Source organism: Uloborus diversus, chromosome 6, assembly GCF_026930045.1.
Source record: "Uloborus diversus isolate 005 chromosome 6, Udiv.v.3.1, whole genome shotgun sequence".
In the NCBI taxonomy this organism is placed as follows: Eukaryota; Metazoa; Arthropoda; class Arachnida; order Araneae; family Uloboridae; genus Uloborus; species Uloborus diversus.
The window spans coordinates 120,922,061-120,938,059 of NC_072736.1; the positions used below are offsets into that span (position 1 = coordinate 120,922,061).

The 15,999-nt window shown below is 33.3% G+C and overlaps 1 protein-coding gene across 1 annotated transcript in view; it reads left to right on the top strand.

Annotated features, from left to right (window-relative positions):
• The first annotated feature begins 3,786 nt into the window (after positions 1-3,786).
• LOC129224947 (uncharacterized) overlaps positions 3,787-15,999 on the top strand; it is a 35,669-nt gene continuing 23,456 nt past the window's right edge. The window contains exons 1-2 of the mRNA XM_054859495.1: positions 3,787-4,020; positions 7,119-7,303. Of these exons, the coding sequence (XP_054715470.1) occupies positions 7,133-7,303 (171 nt within the window). The 5' untranslated portion in view covers positions 3,787-4,020; positions 7,119-7,132. The remainder of the gene's footprint in view (positions 4,021-7,118; positions 7,304-15,999) is intronic.

Below are 15,999 nucleotides of genomic sequence, written 5' to 3' on the forward strand. Positions count from 1 at the left end.
AGTATGATCTAAAAGTTCGAGCACAAGTTGTATAAAACCTTACCCTGAATAGTTCACATTACCGAAGCACATCTATCTACAAAATAGTCAGCTCGAACGACTATGCACTTCTGCCAACGTTTGTATAGCTTTTAGAAGCACTCCTGAAAGACATTTTTCGCAACCTCCTGTAAGGCCTCTTGTCCTGCTGCTTTAACTTCATCGTGGGGAAGAAGGCAACTTTCATGTTGAGGATGCACGGTTCGATTGGTCAATACTCTGATATGACAAACAAATAACATAACGTTTCGTCGGACTTAGCTCCGTGTGACTTTTACCTGTTCCCAGCAAAAAAAAAAAAAAAAAAACATTTTCATGGACGCCGCTTTCTTCCGTCAGAAGAAGATAAAGCTGCATTATAGAATGCTCATAGAAAAATGGCTTCCAGGAGTGTTTCCAAAAGTTATATGAACACTGGCAGAAGTACATAGTCCCTCAAGGTAACCCTTTGAAGGTGGATGTGCTTTGGTAATGTGAACTATTCTGGGTAAGGTTTTATGCAGCTTGTCCCCGAGCTTTTGGATCGTACTACGTACAATTTTTATAGGGTGTAGCTATGCTTCTCCTTTTTTTGACTGCTGTATGATGAAAGAGAAAGAACAACAGCCAAAAAAAAGAAAAGAAAGGAAGGAAGAAAAACAAAGAGATTATTTAATAACCAATTGATTTGTTTGCTTGTTTTTTAATTGAACATTTACTAAGATTTCAGTAATATCGTACTAATGTATGGATTTAGATACATTAAACATAGTTAAAAAACATTAAATTATGTTGATTAATCATGAAAAAAAAATAAGAATAAGACTATGAAACCGTCAACAAATTACGCAATTAAAGTGGAAAGATGGCAAGTAGACATTTTTTACTCATCAAATTAAACAAAAAATGTAACAGATAAATTACAATATTAAATCATAATGGGAATATTTTTATACTTATTTAAAATTTATGAATAGAAAAGTTTGCATTTTTCATAAAAGCTATAACAGTGACATAAATTTTGCTGAAAAAAATAGCCATGAAGAGAGCGATGTTTTTAAAACGCAGCTACAATAAACAAACTCAATATTTACACCAAGTTAATAGCTGAATACATATACTACTTAATCTGATGTTTGCACACATAATATTGAACAATTTGATTGTTTAAACTTTTACGAAGCTTTACAAATAAGTTCAAATTAAACTTTTCAATTTAACAATAATTTTCTGAAATTTAAAAAATTGCATAATAGAAAATCCTTGAAACTTTTCTATAAAAAACGAAAATAACTTATTCATTGATTTTATATAAATACAGAAAAATAGTTACTGACAACAAAAAAAAATCGATCGCTATTAATGATGAAAAGATGGCGCATTACGAAATATAGGTGAAACAAGTATGAGAAATATGCAATATGACATTTCTTGATTAAAATAAATAATTGCTAAATATTTAAGAAATACTTGAAACCTCGAGAGAGAGTTGGGGGGGGGGGGGGTCACTTTCTGATTTTGGAGTAATTCACACTTCGGCCCCAACCTCGACTTAAATTTTTTAGTAAAGTAAGTGCGCTAAAACCAACGTCTCGGAAGAGTTTCTGAATCTATTTCAGCACTTCCGAAGAAAAAATTCAAAAGTCCCTTCGATTTCCGAATTATGTCACCATTCAAAACGTCTTTAATCAATTTCTTACATTAATGCTCTAAATTCTTTCTAAACAATAGATAAAGTCTGAAAGAAAAATCTCTAATTTTATGAATGGTGTTACTTTTAAACGACTCAGAAGTACAACTAGAGATTAATTTCAGAAATTGAGGGAGTAGGAGGAGGAGCACGCAAGTGTTCTCGGAAATTCAAAAAATAGTCGTAAAAAATAGAGTTTAAAATAATCATAAACATTGAGCGGAAAAACCCTTTCAAAACTTGCACCCGAGTTTGTTTTGACGTGCAGTGGCGGATTTAAAATGTAGCAAATGTTGCAATTGCGCGAGAGGCCCCATAACCATAGGGGCACCGTAGGAGTTACAAAACTGCTTATGATAAATGTTTTACAACTTGTGTGATAGATAAATAGGCCCCCATAATGTATTTCGACGGGCCTCAAACTTATAACTCCGCCGAAGCGATACAGAAAAGACTGCATTACTCTGATTTATATTACAAATATCGAAAAATTAAAAATTACCGTCGGCTCAACGGGAATCTAAAAAAATGACACAAAAACCGGTTTCGCCATCTCATATTTGTTTCCATAGTCTCCAATTCCGCAATATACCACCAAATGATCGTCAGTCTGAGACGCTATATTAGTTTAGCCACAAAAAATGAGTAAAGAGGCTTTTCAGAATACCCGATCGAAAACAAAAAGGAAAGTGCACAACTGGAACGTACGCACAACCCACAAGCGAAAATTTATTCTTCTACAGCTTAGCATTTGTGAGTTATGACTTATGAGAGATACATACGTACATCCAGCTTCAAGAAACAAAGCAATAATTAACTTGATTGGTACCTGAATGCAGTATTAAAAACTCTTTCAAACGGGACTAAAATAGAAATTCATACTGAAATTTAAGTAACCAATTTTATATGAAAAAAATAACTCCCTTTACTTCGTAATAAAAAGTAAAACATCAAAGGTCCTTTTTTTCCGAAAACATCGGCCAATTCCATCGGCTTTTCGATGTTTTTTAAGGCCGATGGCCGATGTTTCCTGCAAGTTAGCATCGGCCGCCGATGCCGATGCCGATGGCTAAATTGTTGAACCATCGGCGCCGATGCATCGGTCGAGTCCTAGGGGTTACACCACTACATTTTCGTCAATAATGTAATGAAAGAAAAGAAGGGATTGTTGAGCGGCAACGAGCTGTGGGCGCAGCCTCTCGTCTTTTAAAATTTTCCAGAATAAATCTTTTTGTTACTTTTATTCTGTTGATCAGTTATTATTATTGTAAAACTGCGAATGTTTGCTTTCTTTCTTTCTTTTTAATGTTAGCCAAGGGAGGGGGGAGGGGGGTCCGAACCCCCTCCGAAATAAAACATGCATATATATATTTCTCTTGTACAATATATAACGTACGAAATTTTTTTTGAAGGGAAAGTTGATAAAGTAAAATGAGTGGGGGATAAAAGGAGTAGGCGCAGTAAGGCATAGAGTTTTATTGCAATGATTCTAAAATTTTCCCTAGTGTGCGAAAATATATCTCTCTGCATTCTCCAAAACATTGATTTCTCTTGTATCATTGAAGTAGAAGCAAATTCTGAGAATATACCTGTTTAGAATCTAACAAAAGGCACTTCTCCTTTTTCTAGTTACCTCCAAAACTCTTGGAATTTTATCCCTGCGTGGGCTTCCTGGAGAAAAAGGGGAATCTATTTTGCATTAAATTTTGCTGCTTGTTTTAAATTCAAGTGCATTCAAATTATTACTTGTTAATAATAACAGTTTTATAAAAATTTCATTTCTAAAATATATGTTGCTTATTTATAAGAAGATCTCCATATCAAATTTCCTTACCCCTCCCCCCCCCCCCGAAATAACTTCCTAGCTACGCCACTGATTAGATCCCCTCCGAAATAAAATCCCGGCTACGCCACTGCCTACTTTGTACAAGTATTGCTTTTGTTCCTTTGTTTCAGAAATCGAAAATTTTAAATGAAGCGCCAGAAGGAAGCAGTGCTAACTCGCCAACTCTGGCAACGAATTTCGAAAAATGTTGACATTGCGGCGTAGTAGTTTCTGTTCCGTTATCGGTCTTCAATGTAGGATGTAGCTGACATGGGGCGGGAGAAAGCACATTACTGTCACGTGACGTAGCCGAAAGAACGTTGTTTGTGAAAGGGAGAGAGAGAATGGGAAACTGGAAGCTTCGAAGGTCAACGCTGGGATAAAGTACGCACTCTTATAACTTATCGCTGATATTTCTAAGTTGCTCATCTTTTCTTTAGACTTATTACCGACGACATAAAAAGCCAACTAATTTTAAACTTTTTAGGTAAGTGGAAATCTTTTCATTTTGTTGTATTTTCAGTAAATGTGTCGGATGCCGGCAAGCAGACAGACACAATGAGCTTAGTTTTCGGAATCGCGCGCTTTTTCTAGACAAAAACAACTGCGATCAATAATCAACGTTCACGCCCTTTCACCACGTGGTGTTCACATGTTCATGTTTGTGATGGGCAAAAACATGAAATAGATTTTTATAGAGCCTTATTTGTATACATTTTCTCCTATTCAAAAATGTCCGCTCCGCATGTTGCAAATTTCCCGCTAAAGTGTTGGTCCACTCACAAGAAATTGTTTGCCATTTTTAACTCGTAGAGGCGGTTTCTACGCGCCGTTTTGAAATGGCTTTTTGTAATTTCTGAAATTATTCAATTACGTAACTTACGCACAAATGAGAACTCGCTGTGGATTTCATTTTTGATTATTTTTAAAGAGATAATGTCAGAACTTTTCCCATTTGTTTGGCTTGGGAAGATAAGATTATTACAATATCTTTTAAAGTAATTCTTTCTCTTTGTTTCGAACTGTATTGCTATTCTTAGCTACTGGTAGGTTTCTTTGTGCTGTTCAATATGCTTTTCTAAGGTGGTTTTAAAACTTTCAAGCATGCTTATTTTTTAAATTCTATATTTTATTTCTTCTTTGCTAAGCCTATATCAGAAACATATTTTGGTGTTACCAGAATAATTGATTTTTTTCCATGTTTTTTTGCTGCAAAATTGCAGTTGTGTAAGATTGATTTATCAAAATTGTTGGATATGTGATAGGTTTTTTTTCGTGTTGTGTGTTTTGGGGTTAATAATATAAAGAAATGTTTACTCTTTTGCAACAAAATTTACCTCTTCTACTTAGAATTCGAAACATTTTTTAATCATTAAATGGATCTTTTAGACAACATGCATATTGTTTTTTCAAAGAAAATGTTGATTTTTCAAAAAAAAAAAAAAAAAGGTGAAAAATACGATTTTGTAACTTTTTCCATTTAAATTAATTGTGAGTATACTTTTTAAATTTGGTTCCAAAACATATTGAAAAATACTTAAAAAATGAACCTATTGGAGACCTGAAGATATCCTGTAATGGGAATCTAGAGGCTCTTATTTACAAACAGACAGAGAGGAGATTCAGCAAATTAATTCTGGCAATTTGAATAATTACTGAAAACTGGTGAAATCTCACAATGGAATCAAAGGGAACTTAATTATTATATTTCAACTAAATTTTAATGTATATTATGCATTGCATTCAAACTCTTAATAAGCCTCAGATTAGAACAAAATCTGCTAACATAACTTGATTTGAGAAACTTGATCCAAAAACATACCCACATTGCATCCATATCTGACAGTAGTACCTTAATCGAATCGTAATGTTTTACTAAACATGTATTTTACTGTAATTTTGTAGGATGTAATATAACCATCAATGTTTATAAAACTTAAAATAACCAATATATCTTGATGCATGGAATGACAATCATTTCATATAAATATTTCACCTGTTAAAATCTGCCTGCCTAGCCTCATGTTGAGAACCGTCAAAAGTCGACACAGGAATAAAAAAACTGAAAATTTTTTCGGGGAATGTGGTTCACCTGATCTAGTCTTGTCTTTGTATGGCCTTAAAGAGTACAACTGAGAAAAAGATATAGTATAGATTAAAGCCTCAATCCCAAGGTCATTCGTAGTGATTTTTCTTGAATGATCAAAATTTCCTCATTTTTGAGGTCAATATCCTGGTGGTGGAAAGTCTGCATTAGGGGACCACCATTATGGTTGCTCGAGCATCATGATCAATAAATGAGAATTGAATAATGCAAAAAGTAATTTCTTTTGACTCATTTTTCCACCTTGAATTTAAAATAAAAAAAATTAAAAAAAAAAAAAAAAGTTCTCAACCCCCCTAAAATTTCTGTTTCTTTTTTTTCTTGCCATTCTTATCTCTATATTTGACTAATAGGGCTTTTTACATTCTTCAACATTGTATGAGTTGGCATTGTGTTTTTTCTACAATTAAAGTGCTAGGAGGAAGACGTGCAAAGTCCATTCTTTGGCCTAACACTAGTTACCATGGTAACTGGTAGATTATTATGTACCGTATTTAACTGTAATATCATTCATGCACAAAAAACATTCTGAAAACTATTGCCCAACAAACTACAGTGGTACAGTCTAACCTCATTAACGTAAAACTCAGGGGACTATGATCATTATTTCATCTTAATAATTTATTGATTGTTAACTCACAGAGACAAACAAGCAGGATCATACAGGGAATTTTGGGTCCCTCTTTTTTCTGAGCAAATAAATAATGGTCAGCAAGTTTTTAATGTTTAAAAATATTTTTACAAAAAACTAAACTATGCTAAGTCATTCAACTTATGTGCTTAGGTATTTGAAATACAAGATTTGCATTTTTTGTCTCAAAGCCGTGATTATATTTTCTGTTCATTTCTTTTCATTAAATTCGACAATTCAACTTTAAAAAATGCATAAAGCAGGGATACATGAAATTGAGGGCAGGTTAAAAATCTAAGCATTTTTTAATTTCACTTTTCCAATGGACTAGTGGAAAAAATGTGTTATCTCTGAACTTTTTTTTTGTTAACATATTGGTTGATAGTATGTTCTATACTTAAGCAACTTTTTGCAATTTTGCTTGTTAATTTGCATTTGTAAATAAAAATTGCTTAAGTTTTTTTTTTTTTTTTGCTTTGACAAAGATAATAAGATGGAAGGTTAAGAATTTCAAAACAGCTCCAAACATTTGAAAAACAAGTTTAAATAAAAAAAAAACAAAAAAAGGTTTGTCCAGTATAGAGAGAATGGTTTTAGTCTGTTAATAAAATAACGTAAAAAGCGTATTTTCCGAAAAATAATGCAAAAATGAAATATTTTGACATTTGACAGCATAGCGATTTTCACAGACCAATAGAAAATGACTTTGGAAGCGGGGTAACTATGAAACGACCAAAAGGCTTCCACTGTACAAGCAAATTCTCAAAAAATTTTAAATACTAGTGTGTTTCTTTTATTTATATGTTTTATATAATATTTTCTCTGTTTGTTTTATATATTTATTTTGCAGATTTAAAAGAAGTAATGACTAGAATAGGAAGGAGGCTCATTGAAGATTTCCTTCTTCCAGCTCTAAACGAACAGAAATATGGAGATCTACTGAAATGGGTCGACAAAGATAAATGTTACTTCAGCATACGATGGAGTCATAAAAATGCTGCTAAATGGACTTTAGCAGACACTGCTGTCTTTCAGGTGCAATTTTAAACTTAAAATTTAGCAATTTGAAATTTTTTTGCCATATTTATTACTTCCCTGTGATTGGACAGTCCTAGAGTTACATTGTTAAATTGAAGAGCTCTCGTCCAGACTCTACGAATGGTTTATTATAGTATAAGCAGGGAGCGTACAAAGGGGGGGGGGGGGGATACCTGTTGGCCTGAGTTTGAAGTCTGGCCTGAGTCTTCCTAATATTTTTAAAGCTAGAGGTGAAATATAGGGGTAAACAATATGGAAGGGTCCCGGAAAAGTCATTTGTGACGGGCCCCAAAATTTCTGTGCACACCCATGAGTATAAGTTCATCTGATGTGCAGGAATAGGGATACTGCTTTACATGGGATTTGAAGCAGGGATTTTCAGGCTCTGCACCTCCCTGTGAACACTGGTGTTATGTCATGCACCGCCCCCACCCCCCAGTACTACTATATGTAGTCGACACAAGTAGTAGTACAATTGTAAATTGAAACTGAAGCTGGTTGGTATAGCCAATAGCTGAAACATTCATAAGTTCGGGCATAAAATTTGATATTACTACACGTAACTTTATTTTTAATGTGTAATTTTAAAACTTGTAAAACCAAAGAACTCAAGACAAATTAAAATTAAAGGCAATCTAGGATACAATGACATGTAGATGAAAACTGTATTTGAAGTCTGAACAAAGTTGTTCATCTAAAAAATAATTATTTGATGACCACAAAATTGTGTAAATTATACAATAGTGTAACTCTTTCAATTATTTTTTAAAACATGTTTGCCCCCCTTAAAAAGTTTCTAAAGCAATGGGACATAAAAAGAGTAAACAGTAGAACCTCTTTAATATGAACTTCAATCCAAATTCGATTTAATAGCCAAAAAACAACTAGCACATTGCACAGTAATAGTACAATACTGTACTGCATTGTATGTCTATTGATATTTTTTATAGAAATACTGTTGATACTGTATGTTTCTATATTTAGTTGAATCCAGTGGCGTACTGGGCCGCCGGGATACCGGGAAAATTCCCGGTGCGCCGGTGCCTTAGTGCGCCGGCGCCTCAGTCTTTTTTTTTTTAAATGAATTTTGTACCGGATATTGCGGCGCCCGGTACCATAAGGATTTATCGTACGAGATGAACAAATAAGACAACATCATAAAACTACGTATCATCCCTTTTTAAAATCAAAGTTACCTCCATCCATCGGTTTAATCAGAATCGTTAATATAAAACGCTTTTTTCATTCCCATCCAAATTTACCTCCCTTCACCCAAGGAATAAAATGGAATTAAAAAAAAGTAACATCAGAGGATTTTTTTTTTTTTTAATTTGAAGTATCAATTCGCGAATCTAACAACAAGCAACCATTCAGCGCCGACCTGAACTCAGTTAAAACTAAAAAACTTTCACCTAAAAGTTTTGAACAATGCCGTTGTTTCCAGATTTTTTTGAACCAAGGCGCCTATTTCGGACATCTAACTTTCGTACGGCGTCTATCTCTCTATAACTCGGTGACAAAGCCAGGGTTTTTAGTCCTGGAGGGAGGGGGGCTAAGGTCAAAATTTTTTATGTTGTCTTGATGACGCTTCCAACGAAGCCAAAGAAAGTCAAAAACTTCGGTTTCACTAAGCGTGGACGGGGAGTGAGGCTGCAGCCTCATACACATATAGCTCCTTTCCTAGATTCGTCACTGATATAACTAATCATAACTAACAGAGAAAAATTAATAAAACTGGTATGCCTTCATTGCACAGCCCTTTATTTTTATTCATGATTCAGAAGCGCTTCGAAATTTTTCAACAGTTCATAATTCTCTAATAGTGAAGATAAAAATTTCGTGGCACCAGCGCCCCCATGAAGACTTTAAGGCACTCTAATTTACTCCTCCCCCCCCCCCCCAGCAGATTGGGAAACAAAATTAGAGGTAGGAACCATTCATTTTCAATAAGAGATTTTTTTCGTTAAAAATATTTTCTTTTAAATCATTATTAAATGTAGCGCATGATTACACAAAATTTTTGTACGCGTGTATTATACTTCTTATTTTCAAATTATCACATTTAATAGCGTTAAATTTGAGCTTTTTCATAGGATCAGATTGTCCTTTTAGTCATTTCATTTGATACTTTTCACACTTCCACATACCTTTTCCCTTTCAGGTGCTACTTTTTTTTTTAAAGGTGGCAAATATCACTATTGCTCAATAAATTTTATTTTAAATTCAAAACATGATCAGGGGCGTAACTAAGAGAAGCAGAGGGACACCAACCCCCCTCCCTCCGAGCGCGAAATTGAAGATATGACTTAAAATATTTTTCCAACTTTAAATGAAAAAGAAAAGAAAAATCAATCGAAAATTAATTTTGTCGACTAAAATCAGCGGCAACAACCGTTGGGGTACGAGAGATAACTCGCCGCCTTACCCCAGCATTATTAAAAATCGCCAAAATTTCCATTTAAAGTACTTCAATTTCGAAAACTTTCAGGGGATAGCACCTAGACGACCCACATCATAAAAGATCGTTTAAAATTTAGCATATTGGACTTCAATTTCGGTAACTTACTAGAGGAGTCACCCTAACTTCAGCGAAATTATGATTCCCGAAATTATAATAAATTGTCTATACAATTTCGTTTTAGCTCTTCAATTTCGAAAACTTTCCAGAAGAGAGTCCCCGAACACCACCCCGTCCTCTAAAATTATCTAAGACAGAATACAGTTATGCCATTTAAGACTTCAAATGCGAAAAATTTCCACAGAAAAGTTTTGAAACGCATGCCTTTCTCTAAGAGTCGGCAAAAATGGCCTACAAATATGATATTTGAACTTCAAATTTCAAAAGCTTCCGGGAACGAACCACCGTATTCACTTTATTAAAGTTGATCTAATGTTTTGTAAAGATCTCAATTTCGAAACTTTTTCGAAGAAGCGCTCAGGGCCGTCGCCAACATCCACCAGTTTTTCAGAAATGGAGCCGCCAATTTCTGAAAGTGATTAAAAACAGAAAAAGAAAAAAGAAGAAAACCTTCGCAATCTTTAAGAATTGAAACAGTAATAATCAATGAACTAAAGGAATAAAAGTGACAAAAAGTATTTTTTCTGCCAAATTTAAAAAGAAAATGAAATCTTCGCATATTATTGAGAAACATCCAAGATCCTGCATTATAATTTACCTAACTGAACTCCGCCGAAATGTACGTTTCAAACATTTTTGATCGAAAAAAAATAGCGTATCGTTACAAACCTATTACGAGATTTATTTCAGTAAAAAATGAATAGATTAATAACATAATAGCATTATGTAGGCCGCTGTAATATGTTTTAAAAAGAAAACAAGTTAAAATAAAATAAAAAAGTAGGGAACGAGATTTAAATAATGTAATGAATTAATAATAAGTTCTCAGTGTTTGAATGTTTTAAAGTGAAGGTAAACCAAAACTTTATCCCGAGATATAGGAGGCATGATGTTTAAATTAAAATAAAGTGGGGGAAAAAAAAGACTCTAGGGACATCAATCCAAAATGTGAAAAGTTTTCTCTTTGGAGCCGCAAACTCTTGTATTTCAAATAAATAAAAATATCAGGCTGGAAATTTAAAATTTCATTTTCGAAAAACTAAAGCACTTAAATAGGTTTAGAAAAGAAAACTGGAGGAGCGTTTTCCACTACATTTTTACCAATAATAAAAACAAATACGTAAAAAGAGAGAAGAAAGTGGAAGAGTGGGAAGTCCCTGAACCTTATATCTCTTCTTTATGATCGCCAAAGGTAGTCGAGAAGCGTGTTTTTTAAATTTTGATTTTGAAAGAATTCCAAGGAAGAGTTCCCTAACCACATCGCCTACCAGTCTCCAAAGATGGTCTTCAACTTCAAAAAGCTTCCAGTAGAGCATTCCATTTAAATATTCGAGAACCGCAACCACCCCATCATCAAAAATCGTTTAAAATTTCGGTTTTAGGACTTAAAATTCTAAAAATTCCAGAAGTCCCTGAACCTCCCTTCCCCCTATTATCACCAAAAATAGTCGTCTTTAGGGCTTAAATTTCTAAAAATTCCAGAGGTTCCTGAACCTCCCTTCCCTTCTAATATCATCAAAGACGGTCTAAAAATATGGTCGTTTTTAGGGCTTCAATTCTGAAAAAGTTTCCGAGAGGAGCTCCCAAACTGCCTAATACATCGTCAAAGATAGACTGCAATTTTTTTTTCTGGAATTTCAATTTTAGAAAATTTCTGACGGAAAGCCTCCGAACCTCTCTGCCCAGTAATATTACCAATGATCGTCCAAAAACTGTGTTTTAGGAGATAATCTCGAAACCTTTCTTGGGGAACGATCCTATCACTCGCTCTAAATCGTCTTAAATTTTGTTTAAGGGTTTGAGTTTCGAAAGGGTTCGGAGGAGAGCTTCCGGGAACTCCTCTCCCTTACATCATCATTGAAAGTCAACTGAAATAAAGTTTTTAGCACTTCAAATTCGGAAAAAATTCCCGTCCTCTTAACATTACCAAAGATGGCTTACAATCGTGCTTTTAAGATTTCACTTGTGGAAAATTGCTGGTCCTTTTAACGTTACTAAAGATAGCCTGTAGTAGCGTTTTTACGACGAAAAACGCGTTACGTTCGAAAAATTCCCGAGAGCGGACTCTCGAAACTATCCTCCCCTAATATCACCGCAAATAGTCTAATTGCCTTTTTACCGCTTCAATTTCGGGGAAGAGCCAACCACCCTTTCTAAAATAATTGGATATAATCCACAATTGCGTTTTTAAAGTTTCAATTTCGAAAAAGGTCTGGGAGCATCATCGAACCTCTTCAGCCCCTAACATTACCAAAGATAATTTAGAGATAATCTTTAGATATCGCAGTTTTAGAATAATCTTTAGAGATCATCTAAAACTGCGTTTTAGGGGTTACAATCTCAAAAAATTTAGCGGGGAGGGCCCCGGACCCCCCTTCCCCCTCTTTATTAAGATGGTTGTAGATAACAATTGAACTTTAACTTTTCGATCCCAAAAAAATGGACGAAGGAGCACTCTCTATCCTCTTCTCCTTCAAACTCCTCTTTTTACTCGTTTCTTATTCATAAAAAACTCGTGCAAAGTTTAATTTTTAGAAGTTCTAACTTCGAAACCTCTCCCCCCCCTAAAACACCCCTCTTTCTAACATTACGGAAGGAAGTAAAAAACTTTCTCTCATTTCGACAAAAGGGGGGGGGGCGCAAAAGTTTTAGTTGTCTTGGGGCGTTGAAGATTATCTACTCCTCGGATAGGAAGTTCATCAAGTTTAATTTTTTAGTTCAACTTGGTGAATGGGAGGGGGGGGGGGGGGTAGCGAAAATAGAACAAGGCGCCGGTCAAGTGTTTTTCCCGGTACAAATTTTTGACCCAGTACGCCACTGGTTGAATCTATTATTTTTCTCCTTTCTGATTCACTTATGATCCATTCTAATTGTGATGTACAGGACAATAGAAAATCATAATATTTTCCGAACAATTTGATAGTCCAAACTCCCTCGGTCCCAAATTAGTTTAGATTAAAGTGTAGCAGAAGCTGGCTGAAGGCAGGAGACCAGACAAGTCGCTCTTTCTAAGCATATCAATGAAATTATCTGCGAAAATTGGCATATATATTTGGAATTTGGTTACAAGAACTAGAATACAAGAGCCACAATTAGTATGTTTTACTAAGGTTCACTTACTGGTCATTTATCTTCTCAGTGAAAATTGGAATTATCCTTATCGAATGACCTTCCTGAAATGAAACTACCTTATAAAAGGTTTACCATTATCCCAAGCTTTCTTGCATTAAAGAATATACAATTTTATTTTATTACCTTCACTTTTGTCTAGTGTATTTTAGTTTTCTTCTGAGTTGTTTAATTTAAACCAAGTGGTTTTTTTTTTTTTTTCGAAATTGTTTTTTTTTTTTTGAAAAACTTCGTTTTTCTCCAAATGATTTTTTCAAATTTTACATATTATTGCTAAGAGTAAAATCTATTTGATGCAAAGTAACTAGCAAAATTTTATAGATAAATTACAGGTTTAATAAATTTTTCTTTTTTTCCCTTTGATACAAATTTGTACTCCTAAATGCATTAAACCAGGAGAAATAATGTCTACAATGGAAAACATAATTTTCCTAAAACCTACTCGTCCTGTTTCTATAATTGTTGTCACTAATACATTAGGTCAATAAATTACATGATTTATAACTTTTTTAAAAATCTTCAAACAAAATATGTATTGACCTTTAGATTTTTAAAGTTCTGCAATGTACATCTGACTTCATTTGTAGATACTGCAAAAGACTTTCCACGTTTTAGAATGCCTGATTTTAATTTTACTTTTATTTATTGTAGATTGGCAGATAGCTATGATTATGAGGAGTTTAATTTCCAAGAATTTATTCTTGGTTATTTTATTAATGTCTGAACTATCACAGTAAATTATTTCTTTGATTATTTATACCACGGCCCATTTACGTATTGTATTTTTTATAATGAAGATTTTCAATCTTTAAATAATTCTATAGGAAAGCAGTATTTTCCTATAGAAATTTCCACCTGTGAGGAAATGAAATTACAAGGTTTTGCTCTTAATTATTTAATAATTATGAAGAAATTAAGTACAAATATGAATATTGAACATTCCTTAACAATTCATTAATAAAATCTTCATGATTTTTCTAAAATGAAATTTTTTCTTACAAATACAGTAAACTCCCAATTATCCGCAGAATTGGGTGGCACTTTGTGCCACCCAAATCGCAGACAAGGTGAATAAAAGGTTTAAATGAGGAACAAATAAGATAAAAATTGTCCATCTGCCGAGACTTGGCTATATTGATGCATAAAACTTTTTCAAACAGTGAAAATATATAGAATATATTAAGAATGTTTTGTATTTTTTCACAATGTAACTTAACATCAGAACAAATGTATGTAGGATGAAGAAAGCACAATAAGTAAATAAATAAGTGAAACATCTGAGTTTAAATTTACAATTTGACAAAAAAAAAAAAAAAAAAAAACAACCATTGGTATTTTTTTTTTTTGTTTTTTTTTTTGCGAAAATAAATGTTCCTGATTGTTGATTGACTTGCGGCCAGGGTTCAGAATCATCTGATATTTTTATATATATCGGATATTTTGATATATATCCGATATTTTCAATTAGCACAAACTAAAGTCGTCAAAATAGTAAATGCATCCTCAAATCACTGTTAAATTTCTTATATTACAATTAAAAATTGTAGAATTAAAATTAAGGTTTCTTTCGTTATTTATATCTAATGTTTCAGCTTACATTTTATCAATTTTAATAGAGTTAATTTAGCATTAGCTGCTTTACTCATTTTTCTTTTGTTAGCTACTTTTAGTTATGATTCAGAAATAAATAATATGCATTATTCATATTTTCTTTTTTTTTCTGAGCAATGTTTAAAATTTAATTAGGCACTTTTAGTGTGAATTAAAATTGTTAAATTACTAATAATTTTATGCATATGTTTCTTTAACTATAAGATTTTGATCTTCTATGTGTATTAATAAGTGATGTGCCGGATATCTGAGAAAAAAAATAACTGTTTTATGTTTGGCAGATCTTAAACTAATCTTTTAGTCTTGAATTTTATTACACGTTTGAAATTCTATTTTTGAGTAATTATAATATACTATCAAGTTTTATTAGGATTAGTTTTTACCTTAATATATAAAAATCTTCTGTGGGTACGTTTGTCACCATAAGGCTTTTAAACCGCTGGACTGATTTGATCAAATTTTTTGTGTGCAATTAAGTTGTGGCAAGCATGGTTTCGAAGCGTAATGGATCCAATCAGAAACGTTTTTGTTAATTAATAAATTAAAATTTGGATGGTTATATCTCCCAAATGGTTAATATTTATTTTAACCAATTGTTGAGCGAGAACTGAAATAAATATTTAACCCGTTTCCACAGGACAATAAGAAAGCCAGCTTTGCTTTTCATAATGAAATTTCCTACTGTGATAATGAGAAGAGAGTGAAGCCTTCATTTCTTGAAAGCAACGATTTTAAGTCCAGTGATATATTTTAAAGTAAAGTACTGGAAGAAATGCGGTTTCTTTCACTAGGTTCACTCAAAACACGTCGTAGCTCGACCATGTTACCGGATGGTGCTTTAGGTTTTCCTAACCAAATGATCGGAAAGTACCGTACATAACAACATTTGTTTCTCGGTTCAAATTCATCTGAGTTTTGGCACCAATAGCAAGAATACTTTAAGGATTATCAAACTAATCAGTACATTATTAAAGGAAAAGATGGTGGAACTTGAAACGAAACAAATTTTCTTTCCGTCCAGATAAATTACAACAGGGTAGTCCTGTACACACAAGATCAGTGCAGTGGGGGATTTTGACCTTTGGTGGAAAGAACAAATTAGGCAAATATATGAAGTTTTCGTTCAAAAGATGAGATCACTAATCGGTCGGAGTTCGCTTCGCTCCCTGATCGGCTGGAACGTGGTGGCTTGGCGACATTGGCCATAACAATAGAGTTGCGTGATTATTTGTTTACTACTGTTAATGTAATTTATTGTATTTTTTGTTCATTTGGTAAAATATTTTAAATTGCAAAGAATTTTTTTTTTTTTTTTGTTTTTAAAGAGTGTTTAGTCATTTTAGTTGGAGAACGTGTTTATTTTACATCTTAAGGG